The 23,815-nt window shown below is 43.7% G+C and overlaps 2 protein-coding genes across 3 annotated transcripts in view; one reads left to right on the top strand and one right to left on the bottom strand.

Annotated features, from left to right (window-relative positions):
• Positions 1 to 2,803, top strand: part of HAS3 (hyaluronan synthase 3) — a 79,536-nt gene extending 76,733 nt beyond the window's left edge. Inside the window, exon 4 of the mRNA XM_085639556.1 lies at positions 779 to 2,803. Coding sequence (XP_085495682.1) covers positions 779 to 1,708 — 930 coding nt within the window. The 3' untranslated portion in view covers positions 1,709 to 2,803. The remainder of the gene's footprint in view (positions 1 to 778) is intronic.
• Positions 2,804 to 9,537: 6,734 nt separating this feature from the next.
• The window catches only part of CHTF8 (chromosome transmission fidelity factor 8), a 135,529-nt gene continuing 121,251 nt past the window's right edge, over positions 9,538 to 23,815 (bottom strand). For both annotated transcript variants that reach the window (XM_085638685.1, XM_085638686.1), the window contains one exon: positions 9,538 to 11,037. In XM_085638685.1, coding sequence (XP_085494811.1) covers positions 10,798 to 11,037 — 240 coding nt within the window. In that variant the 3' untranslated portion in view covers positions 9,538 to 10,797. The remainder of the gene's footprint in view (positions 11,038 to 23,815) is intronic.

Raw genomic sequence — 23,815 nt, 5'->3', positions numbered from 1 at the left:
TAATGGCTGCTGTGTCCTCCGGTCAGCATTTAAAGGGAGATGAAGCGCTAAAGACCATGATTTCTCAAGATAGAACACGGGAATCTAGTCATTCCACCTTTTCGTGCTTCAAAGAATTTGGTCAGAAAATGGTCAATGCTCAAGGAAATGAATATCAACATGTTTCATTCCTATCCTTTATAATAAAAGGCCTGATGCAGTAACCCTGTTACATTGCATATCAGAATGAGTAGCTTCAAGGTACATACCCCTTACTAGAAATTATTCTGTCAAACATGAGTTCATTCATTTATACACCAGCATTATTCCTGGGTTAGGAATATCCTAATGGACACGTTTAATCACTTGCTGTTAAATCACATAACAAAGCTATTGACAGACATATTAACTGTAAATGGGAAGGACTGTGTATTACATTGAGGTGATAATCCAATAAATAAAAGTACTAACACATTTTCTATTTCAACTCTGGGATGACTAAAATAATCTGTTATATTTTCTTAAATGGATGAAGCCAACAGACTATCTTGCTATAGGAGCACCACTGCTTCCGCACACCTGACCCTTTGCATAACACAACACAGAGTCCGCCCATTGGTCAGAGTCTAATGTCAGCATCACAAACGCAAATAAGCACTGAATATTAAAATGTGATTTTATAATTACCCCATGCTCGTCCTATATGGAAAAAATATAATATAGATCTATCCATCTATCTATCTATGTGGACAAACCCTGAACTGACCAGTGTCTTTGTTGTGGTCCTATGTCTTTACAGATCTTGAACAAGTATGATTCGTGGATCTCCTTCCTCAGCAGTGTGCGCTACTGGATGGCTTTCAACGTGGAGAGGGCGTGCCAGTCCTACTTTGGGTGCGTGCAGTGCATCAGCGGGCCGCTCGGCATGTACCGCAACTCCCTTCTGCAACGCTTCCTGGAGGACTGGTACCATCAGACATTCCTGGGTAAGAAGTGCAGTTTTGGGGATGACAGACACCTCACCAACCGGGTTTTGAGTCTTGGCTATCGGACTAAGTACACAGCGCGTTCCAAGTGCCTGACGGAGACGCCCACAAAGTACCTGCGGTGGCTGAACCAGCAGACCCGCTGGAGCAAGTCTTACTTCAGGGAGTGGCTCTACAACGCCTTGTGGTTCCACAAGCATCACCTCTGGATGACCTATGAATCTGTAGTGACTGGGTTCTTCCCGTTCTTCCTCATGGCCACGGTCATCCAGCTTTTCTACCGGGGTCGCATCTGGAACATCCTACTGTTCCTTTTGACAGTGCAGTTAGTGGGCATCATCAAAGCCACGTATGCCTGCCTGCTGCGTGGCAACGCAGAGATGATTTTTATGTCCCTCTATTCTCTTCTCTATATGTCCAGCCTTCTCCCGGCCAAGATGTTTGCTTTGGCCACCATCAACAAGGCAGGCTGGGGCACATCTGGGCGCAAGACCATTGTGGTGAACTTTATCGGCCTCATCCCAGTATCTGTATGGTTTGCTGTACTTCTAGGCGGCCTTTGCTACACTGCATACTGGCAAAGCAAGGATCCATTTAGTGACACTGAGCTGGCCTTCCTGATCTCAGGCGCCATACTGTATGGCTGTTATTGGATGGCACTGCTCACCCTATATCTGGCCATCATCGCCCGACGCTGTGGAAAGAGGCAGGAGCAGTACAACCTTGCTTTTGCCGAGGTCTGAGCAAGCCAGCAGGAATCAGGATCAATGGACTAACAAGTGCAATGGGAATGATACAGGTCACACCATCAACAGTACTTACTCCCTACACACTTACCTATTCTTGGATGTTGATCTGTGAGCAGCAAATCAAGAGCTATGCATCTGAGCGCTGGGCTCCTTCAACGACCAGTTCTGGGATCCTACCTTATCACTGTGTTTTGAGCAGATTGGATATGTCAATGCATAAGTGAGTGTGGATGCCCATCACATCTGCAAACGACACAGGTGCTAACTTGACCTCAAACACCTGAAGGAACACTATGGACTACATTGAGAAGGGAGAAAAGGGACAGAGTTCACACTGGAAGATCAAACTCATGTGTCCTATATGGGGAATCTTCATCTGGTTCTGAAGCTTGTGCTGCAATTAGAGGCCCTGTTCCCAAGGTGTCAGTGGGAGTTCATCCATGTAGAGTTCAACCCAACCAGCAATGCCTTGTGATTGATGTTCTCGATCCAGCAATACCAGCTCTACTATGCAAACAGAGCACCAACCTCTAAAAGGGAGGTAACCAAGAGGACCCTAAAGAAAACCTAGTAAAAAGGCCAAATCACAAAAGCCTACTGGTAGAACTCTCCTGAATTATCCGGGACCATACATATCAACAGAAAGCAATAGGACTCTTGTATGAGTACTTACGGGACCCTTCCCATGTTCCTATGCAAACAGCTCCAGTCTGTCGACTGCTGCTGGTCAGGTATTGCCACAACAGTGATTTCCTTTCTCCATCAATGCATGAGCTAAACAAAGGACGAATGCTGCAGTGATTGTGTGTGAACTGTAGGATGACCTTTTAATGTACGATAATATAATTGTGCTGTACCAGAATCCACACTCAATCTTATTCTTAAGATTGATCCGAGGTTTACAGTACTCTAGAGTTTGGCTGGTTTTGATGTTAGTAGAGCCGATGCTGTGGAAGGAGCCTGTGTGCGCCTGCAAAAATACGAGTGTTGCTACCATGCTGCGCTTTGCCAATCAAGGAAACGGATAGGTATGCAACTTCTGCCCCACAATGTATACTGGGCACATGCCAGTAGCAAAGTGCCCTTGACAAGTTCATGGTTTCAAGGAACCTGTGGGGGAGGGGTTGGGAGGGTGGATGGAGTTGCAATTAAGTGGTAATTGGATTGCCCACCAGGTGAGTGATTCAGGTTTGGCACAAAATGCTTAGAGATGGCCTTCTTGAGGATGGTTTGTAAAAGGAAGAGAATCTCAGCGATTTGCTCCATGAATGTCACAATGAAAACCTACCACCTTTGCCTTGATGCTGCAGAGCACACAAACCATTTGGTTCTGATCCAGTGCTGGAAGAGACAACTGTGCTTATTTGTGTTGCCTTAAAAATATTTCTTCTAACTGCCCCACTTCAGTTTCTTACCCAAGTGCTGCTGCTGCAGTTTTTTGGGGGCTTGACCTCTCCTTTTGTAAACAGGCCACTGTTAATTCTGGTAAAATCTGTGCTTTTAATGGAAATAAGAGTGGGTATCCAGACTAAAAGTAGCAGCGTTCACATGGAAAGTGTCAGTACACCCATATTAGTCACGCTATTGGCCATGCCATTAACACTGTTAATTTAGCTGCTCAAATTCTGAAGTGGTGTGGCGGCTGACAGTACCAGTTAGTTTAAAGCACTGGCTAATCAGGAGAGCGTATTTTATGGAGATTTAATTAAGCTGGGCAGATCTCTCCTCATGACAGTGTTCAAAGCACATTACACAAATGGTAGTCTAGGGGTCTGAAACTTTAAGTGGTGGTGCTTCTATGGAGCATCAGAGGTTACTTCAGGGTCTACAAAAATATTGCAACAGAACTCTACTGAATGTTAAAAAGAAGTCAAAAGATTTAGCTCCAGGAGGTGCCTTCTGAAAGATGCTGAGAAGCTCAAACTTCCCACGTTCAATGTCTGTTGCCATTTTGCTCCGGAGTATGACACTTTAAAGCCAGCTTTACTATGGTTTTATTTAAAACAGTGTTACGCTTTACCAGGACTAAGTCCTTTGTCGCTTTCCAAACAAGTGAGTTTTCTGCAGTGAGGTCTGTAGTGATCAGAGAAAGCTGCTGTTGTGAAGCAGACAGGCGCAGCTGAAGGCTAGGTGAATCAACGTCAATGAGATACCATATTTCATATATTGGTCTTTCACGTAAGAAAATATTGCATTGATGGAAATCGTACTATTGTCCCCGAATCTTGCTAAAAAAAAGTATCTTTTAGTACCACTTGGGGAGAGTATTTCTTTCAGAAACTGAGACCTTCTTGTGGTCTCCCCTGCGCTGCCCCCCACTTCTGGCAACTGTGCTAAAGAGAATCTACCAGGTTCAGACCGCCATGGAGCCCAAAGAGGCACATTAGGATCGCCAAATGCAGTATTTTTTCAGTTCTGGGTAGAACTGAAATAATGAATTAATTAGGCCCATGATGCATCCTGCCCTCTACGCCCTTTATCATCTGAAGATTGCCCTCCACTTAGAGATGGCTTAGACTGTGGACAGACAATTGTACATATGTGGTGCCTAAATATGGTCCAGCTGGGCAAGTGTCCTGCCAGATTTTCCAGATAACCACTGACTATGTATACATTCATTGTAGATCAAATTTACCTTGTGTTGATAGCCTGGTGGTCTCCAGCCTTAAGGCCCACCCACATTTGTCTGCACTCATTTTAGTTGCGCTAGGGTACACTGGCTTGTGGAAGAAAGGCCCAATGCTGAAAACATGGTCTCTGGTGAGACTGATAGAGCTATGCCAGATTGCTGTGATGACTGAAATCCTAGGCGAGTATGCACAATGCATTTTAAGGAAAAGTAAAACATTGTTCCAAAAGCAACACACACAAGCGTCCAGGTTTGTCAAAAAAATGTAACTGCCTAGAAAAAACGGACATCAGAAACCAAAGCCTACTAGCATTTTAGGACTTACTTCACCCAGTAAAGACCAGACATAGGAATACAATTGTTTGGTTAAGACATATGATCTGACTGACACCTACAGTCTAGCCATGATCACCAGAAAAACAACTCAAACTGCAATCAAACTTGAGCAGAGAAGCAACTTTAATTTACTTTTTCAGACTGCTCTTCTCCGAATGCAGAGCAGACAAAACACGGGTTCGAACGCAAGCCCTCACTGGACAGTACAACAACCACTGCATGTGCTTTATACAATAATTACAGCCTTGGGCTCAAAAGCTCAAATCCAGATAACTCAGAAGTGATTTCAGAGGTCTAGTGATCCGAAAATAAGAATGTTCTAAATACGCACTTTGAAACTCTTCAGCACAACAGGCGTAATCTAACCACAGCACACAACCCTAACAAAGGTGCCATTTGTTCACAGTTGTGTTCATGTGCACTGGTCAAACAGTTTTTAACCCAACTGAAAGATAATTTATTTAACTGATGGCCCAAAACTTGCACTCTGATGCCATATTTACCCTTCTATCTATTGCAAAGGTCTGACATTACTTCTTGAGACTGAGTATTGTAGTTCACGCAAAACCAAAGTTCTACCTCAGCCGCGGCAGGCAGCAAACTCTAAACCGGACTGCTCAATTGTGAGCAGCACATGCTAGAATCACAGTTTTATTCTATCCACAGAAGACACCATATAGTTTTTCCAGTGAATCGTTTGCTCTAGTATTGGACTAAGTGCCTGGTTACAGATCACAAGAGATGGACAGCAGCAAAGACACTGTAGCAAGTTCAGGGCAAAAACAACTAATCTGTGGCCATATCAGCAACACTCCTTGTTGCCATGGACCCTGGGCAGCAGCCATGTATGCCTTAAACAGGAAAAGCTGCCTTGATTGGCTTTCCCTTTAACAAGGATGGGGCTATGCCACACCTTCTCCCCCACACTTTCTAAAAAATATGTAATTAAAACACGACCACACTGGTTAAAAATGGCCTGAAAACTTGCCGGTCTTCTATCACACCTGCTGCACTACTCTTCTTGAATGAAATATCTCAGAAATGCTTCCTAGCATCACATTTCCAAAAATATGTGTATTCGTGCAAAAACGAGAAATAAAGGCCGGTCGAGGATCTGACTTTGACTTGTGATCTTAACTGGCTATTAACATTTTCTGGCCTAATATTCTGTCCATCAAACCAGCTGTTTCCCCACCTCTTTACTGCTGTTCAGTGTGATTGCACTGTGCTTTTAATTAGCCTGGCTGACAGTGATGTGAAAATTGTTTACAACTACAGTTACCCATAATTATTCCTTAAAATGTTGATTTACTAGTCTAATTCCAATCTACAATATCTGTGGTAGTGCTACACAGAGGGGGACAGGCGTAACTCGTAGTCTAAGAAGGGAACGCGGGGGTAGAAAGACCATGAGATGATTGCACGGGCCAAGACTCTCAAATATGGGCCTGTTTCCAAGACTATCTTAAAATCTTCTATAGAAATCCATAGTGACAAAGAGAAAACACGTAGGGTAAAGCTGCATCTACTGCGCATGTGCGCACACATATACTATAGAGCAAGCAGCACAATTTTAGATGTAGTGTCTTCCTTCCCACCAACCGATTAAAAAAAGGACATTAATTCTCAGATTTTTAAGGTGACATTGGTGAGGGGGGTGGAGCTGGTGATGCATTTCCTGGGACTTGTGACTACATTGTTGCTCGTGTTCCAACGATTTCGATCTTCTGTTGTACCTCTACTCCCAGTTAGTTGGAAGGAAGGATACAAACTGGTTTAAAGGAGCAAGCAAGGTACTACTAGCAATATTTTTTCTACATAATATTCTGTGATTGGGCGAATTATTTTCAATCAGTTCCTAGAACATTTTGGAGAAGAAAATCCTTCACATATTTAATGTAAACTAGTTAAAAACAGCGCTGGCAATGTCAATAGCAATCATTCTATTAATAAAAAAAGAGAGAGCATGACAGCAAGGCCAGCAAACAATCCTACAAAGGCTCCCACAGCCACTGGTCCCTTCATTGGCTTTGCTGCACACAACAGTCATCAGCACTGCATCCCAGACGTAAAGTGCTGGAAGAGGTACATTCTCTGCTGTCCAAATCTGTGTTCAGGCTGTTGTCCAGGATAGTCCAGCAGCTCAAGCAGAGCAAACATTTACAGGAACAGTGAGAACGACCAGGAAAGTAAGTGCACAGAGCACTCGGTGTCTCAATGTTACCGGCACAGTCCTCCCTCCCTTGGCAGGGCACTGGAGGGGAAGACAGGGCCGGCATTCTCCACCTCGATCTCCAACTCCCTCCAGGTTTACACCCTTTCCTTTCAGAAGTCTGCCTGTAACCACTTCCTGTTTACCCAGCAGACAGTGGGCGCGATGTGCATTTACATCTCCACTAGGAGCAAAGACGGCAAACAGCAAAAACCATTAAACAAAAAGTTAAAACTTTGCATGCAATTGGATAAGAGTTTCTAGTTTTCAGCCAAAGACTAGGTCTAACCACCCACATAACTATGCATTGATGTTAGGAGGACAATCTCTACCCCAACAAGTGGGGTTGTGCAACTGGTGGTGCTAGAAGAAAGTCAACATAAAACATTTATTGTATAAAAATCAATGAGCTGTGGGACAGGAAGGCACTTGGAGCAACCCATACACCCTGCCATGATTAGTGAGGGGTAATAAAGCAATTTAGAGAAATACCCAAGAGAAAGCAAACCCCCTGAAAGGATCAAACATTATCTGTCACAAACCCCACTGTGTATAACCCCATGACTTGAGTGACTTGAGTGGCAGAAGGCCCACTACAAGTCTACTGACCACCCTCTGATAAAGTTTGATACAAGCTATACGACACTCGCACTATTGCCGTGCACCCCCACGTCGACCCAAGAAGAATTTGAACAATTAGTTAAATTTGAAATCAAATATTTAAGGGGAGTGCTTGCTGGGACCATGCTACGGGCAAGCTCATGTATTCAGTTTTTAAACCTAGGGAGTCACTCCACTTAGCTGCAAGAATTTGACCCTTGATAAATAAAGATCATAAGAAACCGATATAAGGAGAGAGGGGCACATGATGTGCAATATATATTTAGCATCAAATGGTCTCACATTGGGCCCAGAATGCATGATTATATTTTATTATTTACGGTATTTAAACAGGCATCCTAACTCCAAGAAGTAAGGACATGCTTTGCCAAATATAACATGCATGGAAAATTAGCAGCAGTAAAATTTAGATAAGAGTAGGGCCACAACGTTGCTCAGTGAATCTTTGTACATGGAGAAAAATGCAACACTAAACTTCAATATGTAACTTTTGTATATAAAAGTGAATGTAATCCTCTTTCAGAAGAGCAGCACTCCAAGAACGAAAGACAATGTATGACCACATTTCTTCATTTTAAATTCTGCACCAGTAAGAAAAGTTTGATGTCCAATGCTTGGGCTATGGTGTTCGATTATAGTATCAGTGTACAAACTGTATCGACACGGACATGCCACTTAATACAGCTGTAGCTACATGATACAATGAGTCCAAACTGGGAAAAATTACAACTTCCAACATCACCTCTCCCCTTGGCTTGATAATCTCTTTGCTTCTCAAAAGTGGTAGATGGGGGACCTAAGGCTTCAGTGTGCAGACTCTGTGGGCCAGGCTCTCAGCACTAAAAGTAGAAATAACCTTTTACGGTATGGGAAGTTTCTGGTCAGATATGGTTCTGTCTCCTCGTAACAACCAGGAGTTTGTGTTGAGCCCCAAGACTGGCTAGCACCTCTGCAAAGCATCCATTTTGGAAAGAGACCAGGCTTGGTGCCTTTGGTTCCCCAGAAGAGACAAGTGGCCCACATCAAGTGTGACACCATCAGCCAGTACTGTTGATTTTTACCCAATACCACGTTCTCTTCTTAAACTGAAACTACAAGGTCCACATTAAACCAGGGCTGTTTTATGGTGTCATGCATGATATTGACTTACATAATAATAGCGAGACCCAGGTTATGCCACTCTCTGTATTTGACACACTGGTATAAAATGTGCAAAGCCCTATACAATGGCGGGTCAATACAAGTGCAAAATGTATTTACAGACTCAAAACAAGTGGCCTACTATGCAACCCCCAAATCTAAAGCTCTATGGCCTCCAAGGCGAGGACTGGTTTAAGGTGTTGCACACATGAAGAAGCATGGGAAGAAACAGATCACTATCTGCTGTAGTTTGCATCTCTCGTTTTACAATAGTGAGAGATGCGGGCAGGGAAATGGAAAAAATTATAAATGTCCATAAGGTCGAATGCCTCTGGAAGGTCCATAGAGCTGGGATCAATCACGTTGGCCAACTTGCCATCACCTGTTAGGTCTTTCCAAAGCACCGGCCTGTTCTCCCGGAAACCCACCACACCTCTTAGTGGTCATACTTTACTAAGGGAATTATTGGTCACACAAACTGAAAACTGCAAGGCAAAGAAAAGTATTAATCGTAATGGTACAAAGGCCAAATAACCAAACTTTTGCTCTTCTTAATCTGCAAACACTCCGTTCCTCTTGGCACAAATGCGATTTACAATGTCAGTGAAAATCCTGCTAATTTATGAATGTTCAGAGCAGACTGAACTTCTCCTCTGTCCATCACTGATCCCTCAAGGGCAAACCTCACAAGGACACTAGCATGCCTGTGCCCAAACATCTCTACTGCGTAAATCAACTCCTTGTTGGATGGGCAAAACAATTTTAGAATATTTTTAGGGTCTTGTACTGATTTTAAATGCATTGGTTTGGTACAGTTCGTAATTATTGTATTTATTTTTATCTGCATTTTGTCAATTTGTTTTGTTATTAAAAAAAAACAAAGGCTTTTTTTTCTACTCCAGTGAATGTCTTTAATCACTGCACAAAATAAAATGCCAAGGTTGTTTGACATGATTTTCATCCTTTTTGCACAATGTCTGTGTGTGTGAGTTTAACAATGCTCCGGATATCTGTGGATTCCCAACGATGCAAAACAAATTCTTCCACCCGGCTGGCACAGAGGTTTGTGTCCTCCATCTTGCTTTGAGTTACAACCTGTCTGTGGTGACTAAAACTGGCCTCTAGGACCTAATCTACGCCACAGAAAAGAAGAGACTTTAAACAAGTCAACAACCTGGGAGGTGTTAGTAGTGAGCAAGGGACGAACAGGTTGTAATGAAGAATGTTGAGTGAATGTGCTGGAAAGAGAAAGTAGTTGATCCTGGGACAGCAACATGATAAATGTGTGGGAGCAGGAGTAGTGGGGAGGCTTTCCAACTTCAGTCGTGACCAGGAGAGGACGCCACGAGCTTTAGACCACTGACAAAAGTGCCTGTTAAAACATGTGGGCATGTTGAGTGTGCTCGCAGAGTATAATAAAGAGTAGCACAGGTGTTTCTGAATGTTTAGAAGGTGGTGATGTTCAGGACATTCAGGGGACATAAGGCATGCTACACAGATGCCTCCGAGTTCCAGAACAGGTATGACTGAGGTCTTGGGGGCATAAATAGGATCGCACAGTGGTCCTGGAGAGTGTAATGTTCACATAGACCATCTTTAAGGGCATAAATGTCACACAGAGGGCAGACATGTTGATATTGGTCTAGAAGCGAATCAAAGGAGTGCTATGGGGTATCACAGACTACTCAAAAAGCAAAACCAGGGTGACCACCGAAACGAGCACACAGGGGTGCCACAAGATCACAGAGCTTTCTTCATATTCTTGGTGACAGAAATATGTGGGTAAGAATGGCATTGAAGCTGACCTCATCCAGACTTATGAGTAGGAATTAGCTATTGTATCCACCAGCACAAATAGAAGAACATAAAAGTGCTCTTGAGGTATTAGTACATGGAAGGCAATCCTTTGAGAGAATTAGGATGACAGTAAGGGTCACTTGTGAAATCAGGAGGGCGACAGAAGGATGTACCAACTGTAAAAGGTCTTCACAGATATGATGAGGACAGACTGATTCCTGGCTGAATTACTAGGGTGATTCCAAGAGGAGTCCGTCAGCATTAGAAACGTGTGACAGAGGAGGTGGACTTTGACTAGAAAAGTTCAGAGTCACAATGGAGAAAGTCTCTCCGTCTTCTTCAGCAACCTCACAACTTCTTAGGAACGTTAGTAATGATGGGCTTAGGCCGCGTTTTGAAAATGATCTTTTTCTTGATGAGTGCGCTCACTAGGTAGCGGGTAGACTGATCCCCTTGGCTCACTTCCATGTCACCTTCCTCCGAATCTGTCCGGCCAGTGCTACTTTTCACCAGGACAGCGAATGGCTTCTCCAAGCGCACAATCTTTCCATACAAGATGTGATGTCCTATGATCAGCACAGGGACTCCCTGCAAAGGAAAAATTTCAACATCATTAGGGCCATATTATTACCCACCACAACAATGCTAACTTACATCTTACAGACACAGTAAATGCCAGTCACAATCAGCAAACATAAAACGGCTCCATCGCACACAGCACATAGAACATACCCCCATCTTAAATCATACAACTCACAGAAAACACCGATCTAGTGCGTACTGTAGGCAACACTGGTCCACTGCAGACTTCATTAAAAAGACGAACATTGAAAAAGAACTGCAACTCGCCTCACAGTGCCTACTAAGCCAGGTTCAGCCCTTTCTCCTCCAAGTGCAGCTCTTAGTGAGATCCCCTCCTACTGGTTATACTACAAACACAATGCTACTTGGACTGCCTTCAAACTTCCTGATGAAGACGAGATACACAGAACAATAGTATCAATGAAACACTTCTACCACTTCATTGACCCTCTGCTTGCCAAGCTTTCCAAAGAGCTTAGATCATTCATAACCCCGCTTTGAACTAAGATTGCAAAGGCTTCTCTCTCTCAGGGCATTATTCCTGATTGCCTAAAGATAGGTCCAATCACCCCTATCCTAAAAAATACCTAATGTCGAACTATCAGACCTCAAAAAACACCAATATCCCGACACAAGCTAAATTACTTGCAAAATGCGTACACCTGCAACAACATTGAGCAGTTTCAGCTCCTTGGCCAGTGCCAATTGGGCTTCATAACGGGGAATAGCACTGAAACAGCCCTAACACACATTGGAGATGATGCCCCGAGGTTGCTTAATCAGAATGATATGTGCCTGCTTATACGTTTTGATCTCTCCTCTCCGTTCGACGTGGTCAAAAACGACAGCATGATTGACCTTCTGGAGCGAAAAATGGGGCTATCTGGTCCTGTTTTAAATTGGTTTGCCTAATTTCTACATAACAAAGAGCAAATAATCAAAGTCAAACAAACCCTTTCTGACATTACTCTGGTCTCTATTGGAGTGCCCCAAGGTTCCACGCTCTCATCCACGTTATTCCACGTTCATGGAACCTCTCACCAAAATTCAGAAGTACTCAAACATTCACTACCACATATACGCTGATGACACTCAACTATACCTGAAAATCTCTCAACTGCACTCTACTGAGAACTCAACATTGGTTAACCCGCAATCACATTATGCTCAATACCCTCAAGACAGAATTCCTCTTGATCATCCTTCACAAACACTCTGAGCCATTCTTCTATGGGATAAACAACTTATAGCTCTCAACTACACCCCCCATATTATTGACTCCACTAGATCACTAGGTGTAACATTGGACAAATACTTGAAAATGCATATTAGTGCAATCACCAGGGGAGCCAACGTACAATGCAATTCAAACCTCTTTTACACCCTGATGACTTTCAATTGGCAGACCAATCTCTAGTCATCTCCTGTTTAGACTATCAGAGTGTGACTCTTGCAGGCTTACCCAAAGTTAGACTAGCACCGCTAAGGGCCACATTGAACTCATCTGTTAGACTCATCACTAGATCCAGAAAATCTGAGCACATCACACCGGACCTAATACTCATAAGATGGCTACTGTTTGAAGCAAGGATCCAGCTGAAGATAGCCTGCATGACGCACAAGGCCCTTCGCCATAATATACCAGTGTACCTGGCTAATAAACACGAACTGTCTGGTGGTAGTCGTGTATCAAGAAGCGCTAACTCCCTTCTGTTGAAACCACAGACGTTCAACAAAAAGAAACCTTATAACCGCTCCTTCTCTGGTTTAGCCCCAAGATTATAGAACGCTCTCCCTGCTGAAATCAGGTCAAACCCCTCAACTTCCGCCTTCAAAAAAGTAGTAAAAATGATTATGCTTAATAGAGGTCTTCAATAGAATCATGGAACCCTCAGCTCGACTATTTTCCTATCAGCACTTCCGGATCTTGAATCTGCCAGTCGTCTGGTATATTGTAACTGTAATGCTGCTTGCTCATTCCTTATTCATCTCTACCTGTATGTATAACTTGTCTGTTATTTGTACTTCTATTTGTATAGCACTCCGATACCTGGACAGGTCATGTTTGCGCTACATAAAACTCCTCAAATAAATACAATCACAATACTGCTTAATTAAATACAGCAGAAAAAATATCCATCAAGCCCTATATCTTTTGCAGGCCACAAACAGAAGACAGCTTCATCACAGCATTCAAAGATTTTGTGGCTGAATACATATAGAACCCAGCTTCTTGCACTCTAGACAAAAAACAAAGCTCCATCATACAATGCAGTAAGAAACCAGTTCCACAACACACCCGAGCAACAACACAGCTCCAACAAAACTAACACATATCCATTGCACACTACACACAAGTCTCCATTACACCCTGCCAACAAAGCACAGATTTATCAAAGGCTTCAAAACGAAATGACTCCACCTCACAGAACAGACACAGCATTGCACACTACAAATACAGCACAGACACACTATAGATATAACAAAACTCAAACATACAGCGTAGCCACAACACAGCTCCATCATACATTACAGATACAACACAGTTCTATCACACTGCACCGGAACCAATAAACTCGTTAAAAACATAAATGATCCTCAGATCTAGGCACTTAATAAAATAGTCTACAAACACATACCTGAAGGGCTCTGCACGGAGTTCCTCAGGATATACATATGCCGATCTAGTGTTCAAATGTTTAATCCCCTCCTGACAATTCACAAAGTTTGTAATTGTAAACTAACTCCCATATCCTCTGCTGGTTTTAAAAAACGCCCCAAGGCTTTTTTTTGTGAGTGTACTGCCCAAAAAGACTTCATATGGCCAATTATCAGCTACTTTCTCAAAGTCTGTGACAACGCCAACTTTTGGCCATGTACTTTTCTTCCTTTCTGGCCCACCATAAAGTTGCCTATTTCCCTTCAAATTTCTCTCTTGGCTATCCTTGACCGAGAGTTATTTTAATTACTTCCCAGCACCGCTAGTGTCAGTAGCTTCCATCCATTACCACGGAAGGATGCAACCTTAAAGAGCTGCAACAACTTATAATACAATCAACACTTTACTCCATAATCATTGTCAACCTATGCCTTTTTTTGCCTCCTCGCCTGTAGGCAAAAGGGATACGCAATCAGCTTGTAAATTTTCCACTGAGGTTAACAGTCAATGAAGAACTGGTGTTATTTGAAGCCTGACCACTAGTCTAACCGACCTCATTACAGGATAACTTCTGCGAGCAGCTGAAAACATATTTACAAACCATTTACTATCAGTGTTGATGAAACAATTGTGTTCTATACAAGGGAAGATAATGTTTCACCACCTACGTAGGTAAGTGTTTATTGTAGAACTGCAAAGTAGTTAATCTCCACTTGCCTCCACGTGAGGTGCATAAACTACACTACATTCATTACCTATTATATTTTGATGCCAATACATTGCCTGTACTTGGAGAGCTCTAATCTTCCATGAGTACCTGATATTTTCTATGGCAATACATTGGCTGTCCTTTCAAAGCTCTAATCTTCCATGATTTGGCTCAAATGAATGGGCTCAATGTGGGTGTCGGCACAAAACCATCTTTTATTATCAAAAATACTATGAACATCTTGTTTTCCTCATAAACCACACACCACTTTAAGGACCTAAGTGCATGGCATAGTACAGTTTGCTACTTTGCTTACAAGTTTAGCTATTCCAATAAACCCCAAAAAGGGAATCTATCCTTGGAGCGTTGCACAGTGCTTACTCTTTTTATGAAATTGTTCTAGGGTCTTGTACCACTAGCAACCCGATAAAGTATGTCCCAAATACTGTATAGTAATTTGGGCAAGCCAACAATTTATCATCAAATATAATCCACTGCCCATTCTCCTTGACAGAGAAACTTCCTAGTATTCGGCTTTGGATTAACATATGATTGTTAGAAAATAGAATGCTATCCTGAAAGACCAATATATCTTTAAGTCCCCTAAACAAAATGCACTCAAATAATGTCAGCAAAGATGCCAGCCCAAAGGGAATCTAGAAAATGTGTAAGCTTCTTCTAGGCTTGAACGTCGTAAGGGACATGGGCTCTTTTGAATGACACTGTATGACACTCTGTTGTCCAGTCAAAAGACTTTAACATTTTGCCAGCACAAAGCACAGATGCTATTGTATCATTATTAAGCAAATAATGCTTTGTCCACTCATGTGTTTCAATTTAGGCTTTTAAGAGCCTCCAAAACCCCAAACATTCACGATGCCCTGTACTTCCAGTACCAGATCCTCAATTTCTCCAGCTAATCCTTTTACTTTCTCTTGTGTTTTACTCCCGTTGCTCCCAAGTTTCGGGCAAGCAAAATCTTCTTGATCGGGAATGCCTTATCCCATACAAAACGTTCCTCAACATCTGCAATTATAGCCAATGGACCTTTACGCTTCATATCACTTTTAGTCAATTATATTTTTTGTCATTTTTGTTGCTTTCACTCGAATCTCTTTGATTTTCCACTCTGTCGCTGGACATATCTTCATGATGTAGAGTACTGTCCTATTATTGATAGGTATGGTAAGATTTTTATGTATCAGCAACCTTTTTCCAAAATTGAAGCTGTTCATTTGCCCAATTATTTGATCAAACATGCTTCCTCAACTGAACTATTTTCTAGCCGAGGTCAACACACATAAGGTGGCTGATCTTTACTCGTCTATGGCTGTTTCGAATCTTGGAATCATAATCTCACATCACATAAACCTTTTTCCCCAAATTATTGCCTCATACTCTACAATGTCCCCACTCATGCAGCTAAACATTCTTTAGCGTCATACTCTGGCACATAGCAAATGATTACATAAGCAGTGATCCTCTACACCCAAACTATGCAATATTAGTGTCTTCTTAAGGGAGGAACAAAGCTTAGCATCTATAAAACTTATAAGGAGGTTTTAGCACAGGCTTAATCAAAGTAGAAAAACAAAGGCAGGGGGCTACACACTGCACAGGTTACACTACCGGATATGCCAATACTTACAACACAACTACAGAACTCAGATAGATTAAGCTGATCAAAGTTCCATACATTTGCAACTTTATTCCTTAATCTAAAATACATTCGGTGTTACTCAGGAGGGGTTTCAAGTACTTCCTCTTTTCACGGTTTATGTGAGAAGTTGGCCTGGTATATGCTCTCCACTAGATAATGTGGGCACCCTGTACCAGTCCAAACGACCCTTATGATGATTAAGTTAAAGATACCCTTTATAAAAGCTATCCTGGTGGTAGCTATGGAGAGCCGTCTTCAGGCTTAAACTTGAAGGAATGTAAAGCAGCTTGTTTTACCAGACCAGAACCTCCTAAGTGACCAAATGAAAGGAGAACCACACAAGTATTATGTAAAATATATGTATTTATTACTAAACACTCTCTACTAAACTCTATACGAGGTTAGAGCACAAAGCACACAATACTTAATCAACAGAACAACAGTAAATTGCACAATACACAGCGGGCTCCAGGGGGATACCGAACATATACTAAAAAAATGGTATAACAACAACGACTTCACTAGACACAGTGCCTAGAGCACGTAGAATTGCTGGGACCCCAAGTAACCACCCAAAGGACTAACACAGGGAGCCCAAGGAGGACGGGTGCAGTGTGGGAACACAGACGCGAGCTCCGTACAACTCTAAGGGAAAGTCGGGGTTGGAAAATACAGTTTAAGGACACTTCGGAGAGGGCTTCAAGTAAACCCTTTGGAACATAGAAGGATCCAAGGTCAGCACCCATGTGAGTACTGAGGTACCCGTGTTACCTATCCCAGAGGAGCCTGGTGCACAGGGGTCAAGTGGTGTCGGAAACCCTCGTCGTTTTCAATGGCGTGATGCGAAGAAGTGCTGCTGCCAGGAATATGAAAAGTGTCCGGTGGAATTCAAGACTGGATCCGAGGTGAGAAGAACCTGAAAGCAGAGGGGACAGAGTCTGGGTCACTACAGGGTGACCAGGGGCTCGGTAGTCGAATGCCCACCGATGTCGGGTGCTTTAGGTGTGAAGATAGGATGCTTGACTCTGCAGCAACGGGGACCTGGAGACTTCAACGATGACCAAAGTCGGGAGGTGAGCTGTCCTACGAAGGATGTCGAGTGCTGAGGGGTCAGTGTCTGGATTGAACACCAACAAGCCTTGGCAAATGAAACCCACGAGGGCAGAGGAAACATGTTACGGTGAGGACCAGCAAGGTCCTACCGACTTTCCAAGCTATGGGAAGTCAGGGCACGTCTGGAGCAACCAGGGAAACCCAAAGAAATTCAAAGTGACCCTCGCTAGGACCCAGAGGCCAACGGACAAGGGATCGCGAAGGGACCTCGAGCTGAATCACAAAGCACCAGGCCACAGAGCACTCGTGGAGTGGAGGCCGGAGTTTTTTCGTGGAAACACTGCTCGGGGTCGGACCTACATGTAGTCCAAAGCACAGCCTCAGGGATCGCCAAAAAGCATATTCTGCTGCAAAAGTACACGGTGCACAGGGGTTTGGGTTGCATGGTTCCCATGAGGGACACTGATCTCAGGATTGCTGAGAGAGCAGATCGACCTCAGAGACGCTCTGGAACCCACCTCCTGTGTTGCAGAAATCTTCAGAGTCCTCAGTAGCTCGGGAGATGCAAACCGGTCAGATGCGTTTAGGTGCCTGCTGCTTTAGGGGAGTAACTCCCTTTACTCCAAGGGAGATTCTTCTGTCGTGCAGCGAAGTGTAGATCGTCGAAGTACTTGGTTTCTGCTTGCAGAGTTTAGTCCAGGTAAAATCCCAAGTCCTGTAGTCAGGTTTGCAGGGGCACCCTCTCACATAAAACCCAGCACCCTGCCTTGAGGATTGATAAGGCCTGCCATAGGGGTGACTGATAGGTTTATATGTGCAGTAATTTAGAATAGATATAGGGAACCTATATCTAAGTAAGGGGTGCATGCACCACCTTACACAGGCTGCAGTAGCAGACCTGTGGTATCAATTTGAATGGCCTCTCAGTGGGTGGCACAATACATGCTTCAGCCCCTGGGAGGCCTCTGGAGTACCTATGCCCTGAGTACATGGTGTACCATATACTAGGGACTGATAAGGGTACCCCAGTATCCAATCTGGAGTGTACCTAAAGTACATGCAATGAATTTAGAGGCGAAAGCAGATAGACTGTCTGGGATCCTGCTATTCAGGACCCCAGTCTAAGTCGCAAACAGTGATACATAAGCAAAAGGTCGGGTTAACAAGTACATGCAATGAATTTAGAGGCGAAAGCAGATAGACTGTCTGGGATCCTGCTATTCAGGACCCCAGTCTAAGTCGCAAACAGTGATACATCAGCAAAAGGTCGGGTTAACTATAGGAAGCAGATCCTACTCTCCTACACAACCCCTCCCCCCAAACGTAGGGACATTAAACTAACCTTGACCAGTTGAGTCTCCATGTTCTAAGTGGAAATATCTTGAGAGTCCATCTGCATTTGCATGGTTACTCCCAGGTCTATGTTCCACTGTATAGTTCATCCCCTGTAGGGAAATGGACCTCCTCAAAAGTTTGGGGTTTTCACTCTTTATCTGTTTTAGCCATAAGAGGGGCTTATGGTGTAGTATCCTGCATATATATTGTAAGGTGTTTTACCTCCCCTGCTCAGCCAGTGCTTGTGCTCTGACTCATTGGAATGTTGGAGTCTGATGATGCCTCCGAAATGTTGGGACTGAGAGAGGCAGAGTGACAGTTGGTCATGGGCTGAGCAGCTGACAGGCAGCTCCTGGTGGGGCTCTGATATACAACGTTACTACTTGATGTCCTGAACCTTACTACTTGTTATCTTCATGAATAAAACATCGTGAATTACAACCTCCTGGGTGGTCCTTCATCACTACATTTTATGGCGACGAGTTGGTGACGAACCTACAGCTACAAGCAGATCCCAGGTACCTGACATACATGAGGACCAAGAGATGGCGCAATCTTCAGAAACTACGGTGGTTACAACCACAATGTACACAAGAGGAGGTATCCATGATGAAGGGAAAAAGGAGAACAAGAAACAGGTTTGTTCCCCACAAGACAACCAAGAAGGTTCAAGGAAGAAACAAGCTTAAAACAGAAAAGAAGACATTACGAAACAAGTAAGCATGAAGCACTACGCCTTTAAGCCCCACCAGTGTCCTCACCATTGGACAGCCCTAGCTCAGGCGTGCTGTGCTCATGTACACTACACATTTTGGACTTTGGCTTTACCACCGCAGCCTGCTGCACTACTATGCGTTTTTTTACTACTTACACATAGCTCTTTGCTTCATCTTGATTTTCCAACAGCAGTAATATGTGGCTGCCAAACGGAATGCCTTCCTACTACATTGAGCTGTGTGTTCTTGTGCACCTCCCGCCTACGCTCTGTGACCCTGTGCACATCTACACTACATAGTTTGGGTGAAAGGATAATGTCGATAATGGTCTTCATCCTTTTACATTGACCATTTTGGGAGTTTTCTGCGTACTGTGTAACTGACGCTTCTGGATTGCTCTCCCTTCGTGTGATCCTGTACAGATTCTCGTGAGGATGTGTTCTGGTCTGGTCTACAGTGTCTGTTCTCTTTGTTTCTCTGAGGGGGGATCACCGACAATGAAAAGATTTCTACTATCAACACATATGCTGGCCACATCCTTCGCCCAGTTTCTGTATACTTATTGTGGTTCTAGGATGAGGTAAACCTTTTCTGACTGTGTGACTGGCTCTTCAAGTAAATGAGTGTGGCTTGCCCAATTATGCCACTATTCCTCACATCGTCACTGCGGTGAGTTTGCGGTGTACTTTTTCTCTCTCCAGAATTCAATGCCCAGCCTTCCGCTTGGCCGTTGAAACTGTTTGTTTTGCCGGTTGACCTGCTCTCGCTGCTCACCTTACTTAGTTGAGCCGCGCGGATCCTCCTCACAGGAGCCCACGGTGATGTCACTCCTTGGTTTGCTGGTGGAACATGGTTTGGCGCTCTTGCGTGCCGTTAGCCCCCCAGCACTCCGCTTTCTACGTGCCTCCATTTTATATTTAGCTTCAACACAGAAGCGGAGGACGAGGATTCTCACATATTTTCTTTCTGTTGTTACCGCCATGCACCAGCCACATTTTGTCACTCGCGGGCACATCCACAATGGTGTTTCCTTGTCTACAGTAAGATGCCCCCACTCTACATTGACATATGATATGATCTTACACGGTTGCGTGTGGAGCATTGTAAGTTCTTTTTTTTCTTGTTACTGAAACCAGACTTTCATTTCCAGTCTGGACTTCAACCAGGGGCTTGCTGTGCACGACGAGGAATACTAGTTTGAACACGTGTATTTCCTGTTGATATTTCACTTGGGTGTGTTAGTTTTCTGTCAGCCCTTTTTTAAGAATATTTTTTCACGAACTTTAGTGTGTATCACAGTACTATGGTGACACACACACCTTTATCTTTGTCTGTCAGCAAACGTTAATGTAATGCAGTACTCAAACATATTGTATTTTTTGCTGGGAATACACCTGATGCAGTTTATATCTGTTTTTTTTTTTTAAACATTTTTTGTGGGGATTGTCTTAACCATACTTACCCACCATTGGGATTGTGCTTTACGCACTTTGAGTCTGGGCACTTTCTCTCAATTGTTCATTTTTCACTAGGGTGACTTTCTCACCATTAACGCTTACTGTCAGTATATGACATTTTATTGTGCTGTATTGTTACATTTGCTTATGCATACGTGTTTTTAGTTTGTTGCTACTTTACATTAGGTAATGAGCTTCCCCGTCATTATCCTACAGGAGATTGCACCGTGGGTCTTACGTTCTTTGTCTCTGGGTACACACCTTCGTGGGGTTTATATGTGAGTCTCACATGTGTACACCATATACTTTTTACTTCCCTACATAGGGAGGACTCAGGGTTGATTTTCACTTATGCTCACACCACATGTACGCCTTTTCATTACACTTTAGGTTTCCATACACAGGGATGGCAATGGGTACTAGCCCCATTTGCCCATATACACTTGCCTACATAGGCCACTCACGGTTTTCACCCTTACACAGGGCACCGTTACATGGGTTATAGTCCCATCTACGATCACATCACTTCCCTCACACAGGGTGCGTCTTATGGGTCTTTGTCCCCTTCTTATTCTACATGTTACCTCTACATGGGGGTTGTCCTTTCACAGGCTTTCACACTATGGGTCACAGTCCCATTTACAGTGCTCCTCACACTCTTGCATAGGAGTAGAGGACGGTCATGGGTCCTAGTCCCATTGGCTGATACTGTCTTTCTACATTAAGTTTTATTGCTGTTTTTATAACTCAATGTTACTCTCATCATTGTTTTGAATTGTCTTTTTGGAAATCGAGAGAGGATCAGTTGCACTATTGTACTTCTTTTCTTCTTCTCGATTTCCATCATGTCCAGCTTTCCTCGTGATGTCTTACCTATTTTCATCCTTGTCTCTAGACTTACATTGCCTGTTGTCTTGCCTTGTCTCCAGCCTTTTCTCCTGTTATTGTTCATTCTTTTTCTTCCCTGTTCAGGAGGAGATCCGCTTTCCTTCCTCTCTGTGTCTGTGCGTAGGCTGGTGTCCGGTTTGCGTTGTGCCTTGTTCTTCCTTCCCTTCCTGCCTTTCTGGCCAGTGAGTTTGTTCGGGGGTTTGTCCTTGGTGCGTCTATGTCTCCCTGTTCTCTGGTTGTTTACTTCTCTTTTTCTACTGCTTCCTTCTACTTCCTACCCTTTGCTGGTGGGTATGCGTCTTACCTTTTCGTTCTAATTCACTCTTTGTTTCTTTCACCTATCTCTGCTCTCTTTCCTGTTCGGTACTCCTGCGTTTCCGTATTTGTTTCTTTGTTGGAGTGTTTGGGTCTTTCCCACTTGTGTATTAATGCTCTTTGCATCTTCTTCGTATTCTCCTACCTGTCTGTTCGCTCCGTCTTGCTCACACTTTTCCTCGACGTTCTCTCTGTCACTCCGTTGTTCCTTTCTTGCTACCTGTTCTCTGTTCACTCTCTTTATCTTTTATCGTATTTTGCATTGTTCTTCTGTTAGAAGGAAAAGGGATATATGTAGTATCCTGCATATATATTGTAAGGTGTTTTACCTCCCCTGCTCAGCCAGTGCCTGTGCTCTGACTCATTGGAATGTTGGAGTCTGAAGATGCCTCGGAATGTTGGGACTGAGAGAGGCAGAGTGACAGTTGGTCATGGGCTGAGCAGCTGACAGGCAGCTCCTGGTGGGGCTCTGATATACAATGTTACTACTTCATGTCCTGAACCTTACTACTTGTTATCTTCATGAATAAAACATCATGAATTACAACCTCCTGTGTGGTCCTTCATCACTACATTTTATTTTGGTCTGTCTGAACAATAAAGTGAGTGCCAAACAAGTATGGCCTCAGCTTCTACAGAGCCCAAACAACAGCAAAGGCCTCCCTCTCAATAGCTGACCAACATTTCTCTCTGGGGGTCAGCCTTCTGCTAGTAAAAGCTACTGGCTGATCCTGACCCTCATCATTCAGTTGTGATAACACAGCCCCTACCCCCAGCTCAGATGCATCTGTTTGGACAATGAAATGTTTGAAATAGTCAGGACTTTGCAGAATAGGAGCAGTGCACATGGCCTGCTTCAGGTCATCAAATGTCTTTTGACAACTAACTGTCCACTGAACTTTCTTAGGCATTCTTTTGGAAGTTAAATCATTCAAAGGGGTCACTTTAGATCCATATCATTTGACAAACCTCCTGTAATACCCAGTCAGGCCCAAGAAAGCTCTGACCCGAGTTTGGGTAGTTGGAGCAACCCAGTCCATGATGGTCTGGATTTTCCTCTGCAATGGTTGAACCTGATATAACCTGGTATAAAACCTGGTATAAAACCTTACTCTGCCCTATCTGGCACTTAGTGGCCTTGATAGTGAGGTCTGCTTTTTGCAGAGCCCCCAAAACATTTCTCAGGTGGACCAGGTGATCCTCCCAGGTGGAGCTAAAGACAGCAATATCATCTAGATAAGCTGCACTATAGGCTTGCAGGCCTGTAAGGACTTTGTTCACCAACCTTTGAAAAGTGGCAGGTGCATTCTTCAAGCCAAAGGGCATCACCACATATTGGTAGTGCCCACTAGGGGTTGGGAATGCTGTTTTTGGCTTTGCATCCTCAGCTAATCTGATTTGCCAGTAGCCAGCTGTCTGGTCAAATGTACTCAGAAACTTGGTAGAGGCCAAAGTATCTATAAGTTCATCTGCCCTGGGTATTGGATGGGCATCCATCCTAGTGACTGCATTGAGACCCCTGTAGTTAACAAAGAACCTCATCTCTCTCTTACCACCCTGGGTGTGAGGTTTTGGAACCAAGACTACTGGACTAGCCCAAGGTCTATCTGAGGGTTCAATTACTCCCAGCTCCAACATTTTCTGAACTTCAGTCCTGATGCAGTCCCTGACATGGTCAGGTTGCAAGTAAATCTTATTTTTAACAGGCAGACTGTCACCTGTGTTCACTTAATGAGTGCACCAGGTAGTCTGACTTGGAGTCAGTGAAAACATATGTCTAAACTGATTCAGGACTTGCCGACAATCAGTTTGCTGCTGGTCAGCGAGGCTGCCTACCAAGGCTACAGCATCAACTGAACAATCATCAGGGTTCTGTGAGAGCAGGTCAGGGAGTGGATCACTCTCTTCCTCCTGTCCATCAGTAGCCATGAGCAAGCCCATGTCTGCCCTGTCAACATATGGTTTGAGCCAGTTCACATGGAGCACCCTATG

The sequence above is a fragment of the Triturus cristatus genome, chromosome 12 (assembly GCF_964204655.1).
Source record: "Triturus cristatus chromosome 12, aTriCri1.1, whole genome shotgun sequence".
In the NCBI taxonomy this organism is placed as follows: domain Eukaryota; kingdom Metazoa; phylum Chordata; class Amphibia; order Caudata; family Salamandridae; genus Triturus; species Triturus cristatus.
The sequence above is the reverse complement of the archived record's forward strand: the minus strand, read 5'-3'. Positions and strand labels throughout refer to the sequence as shown.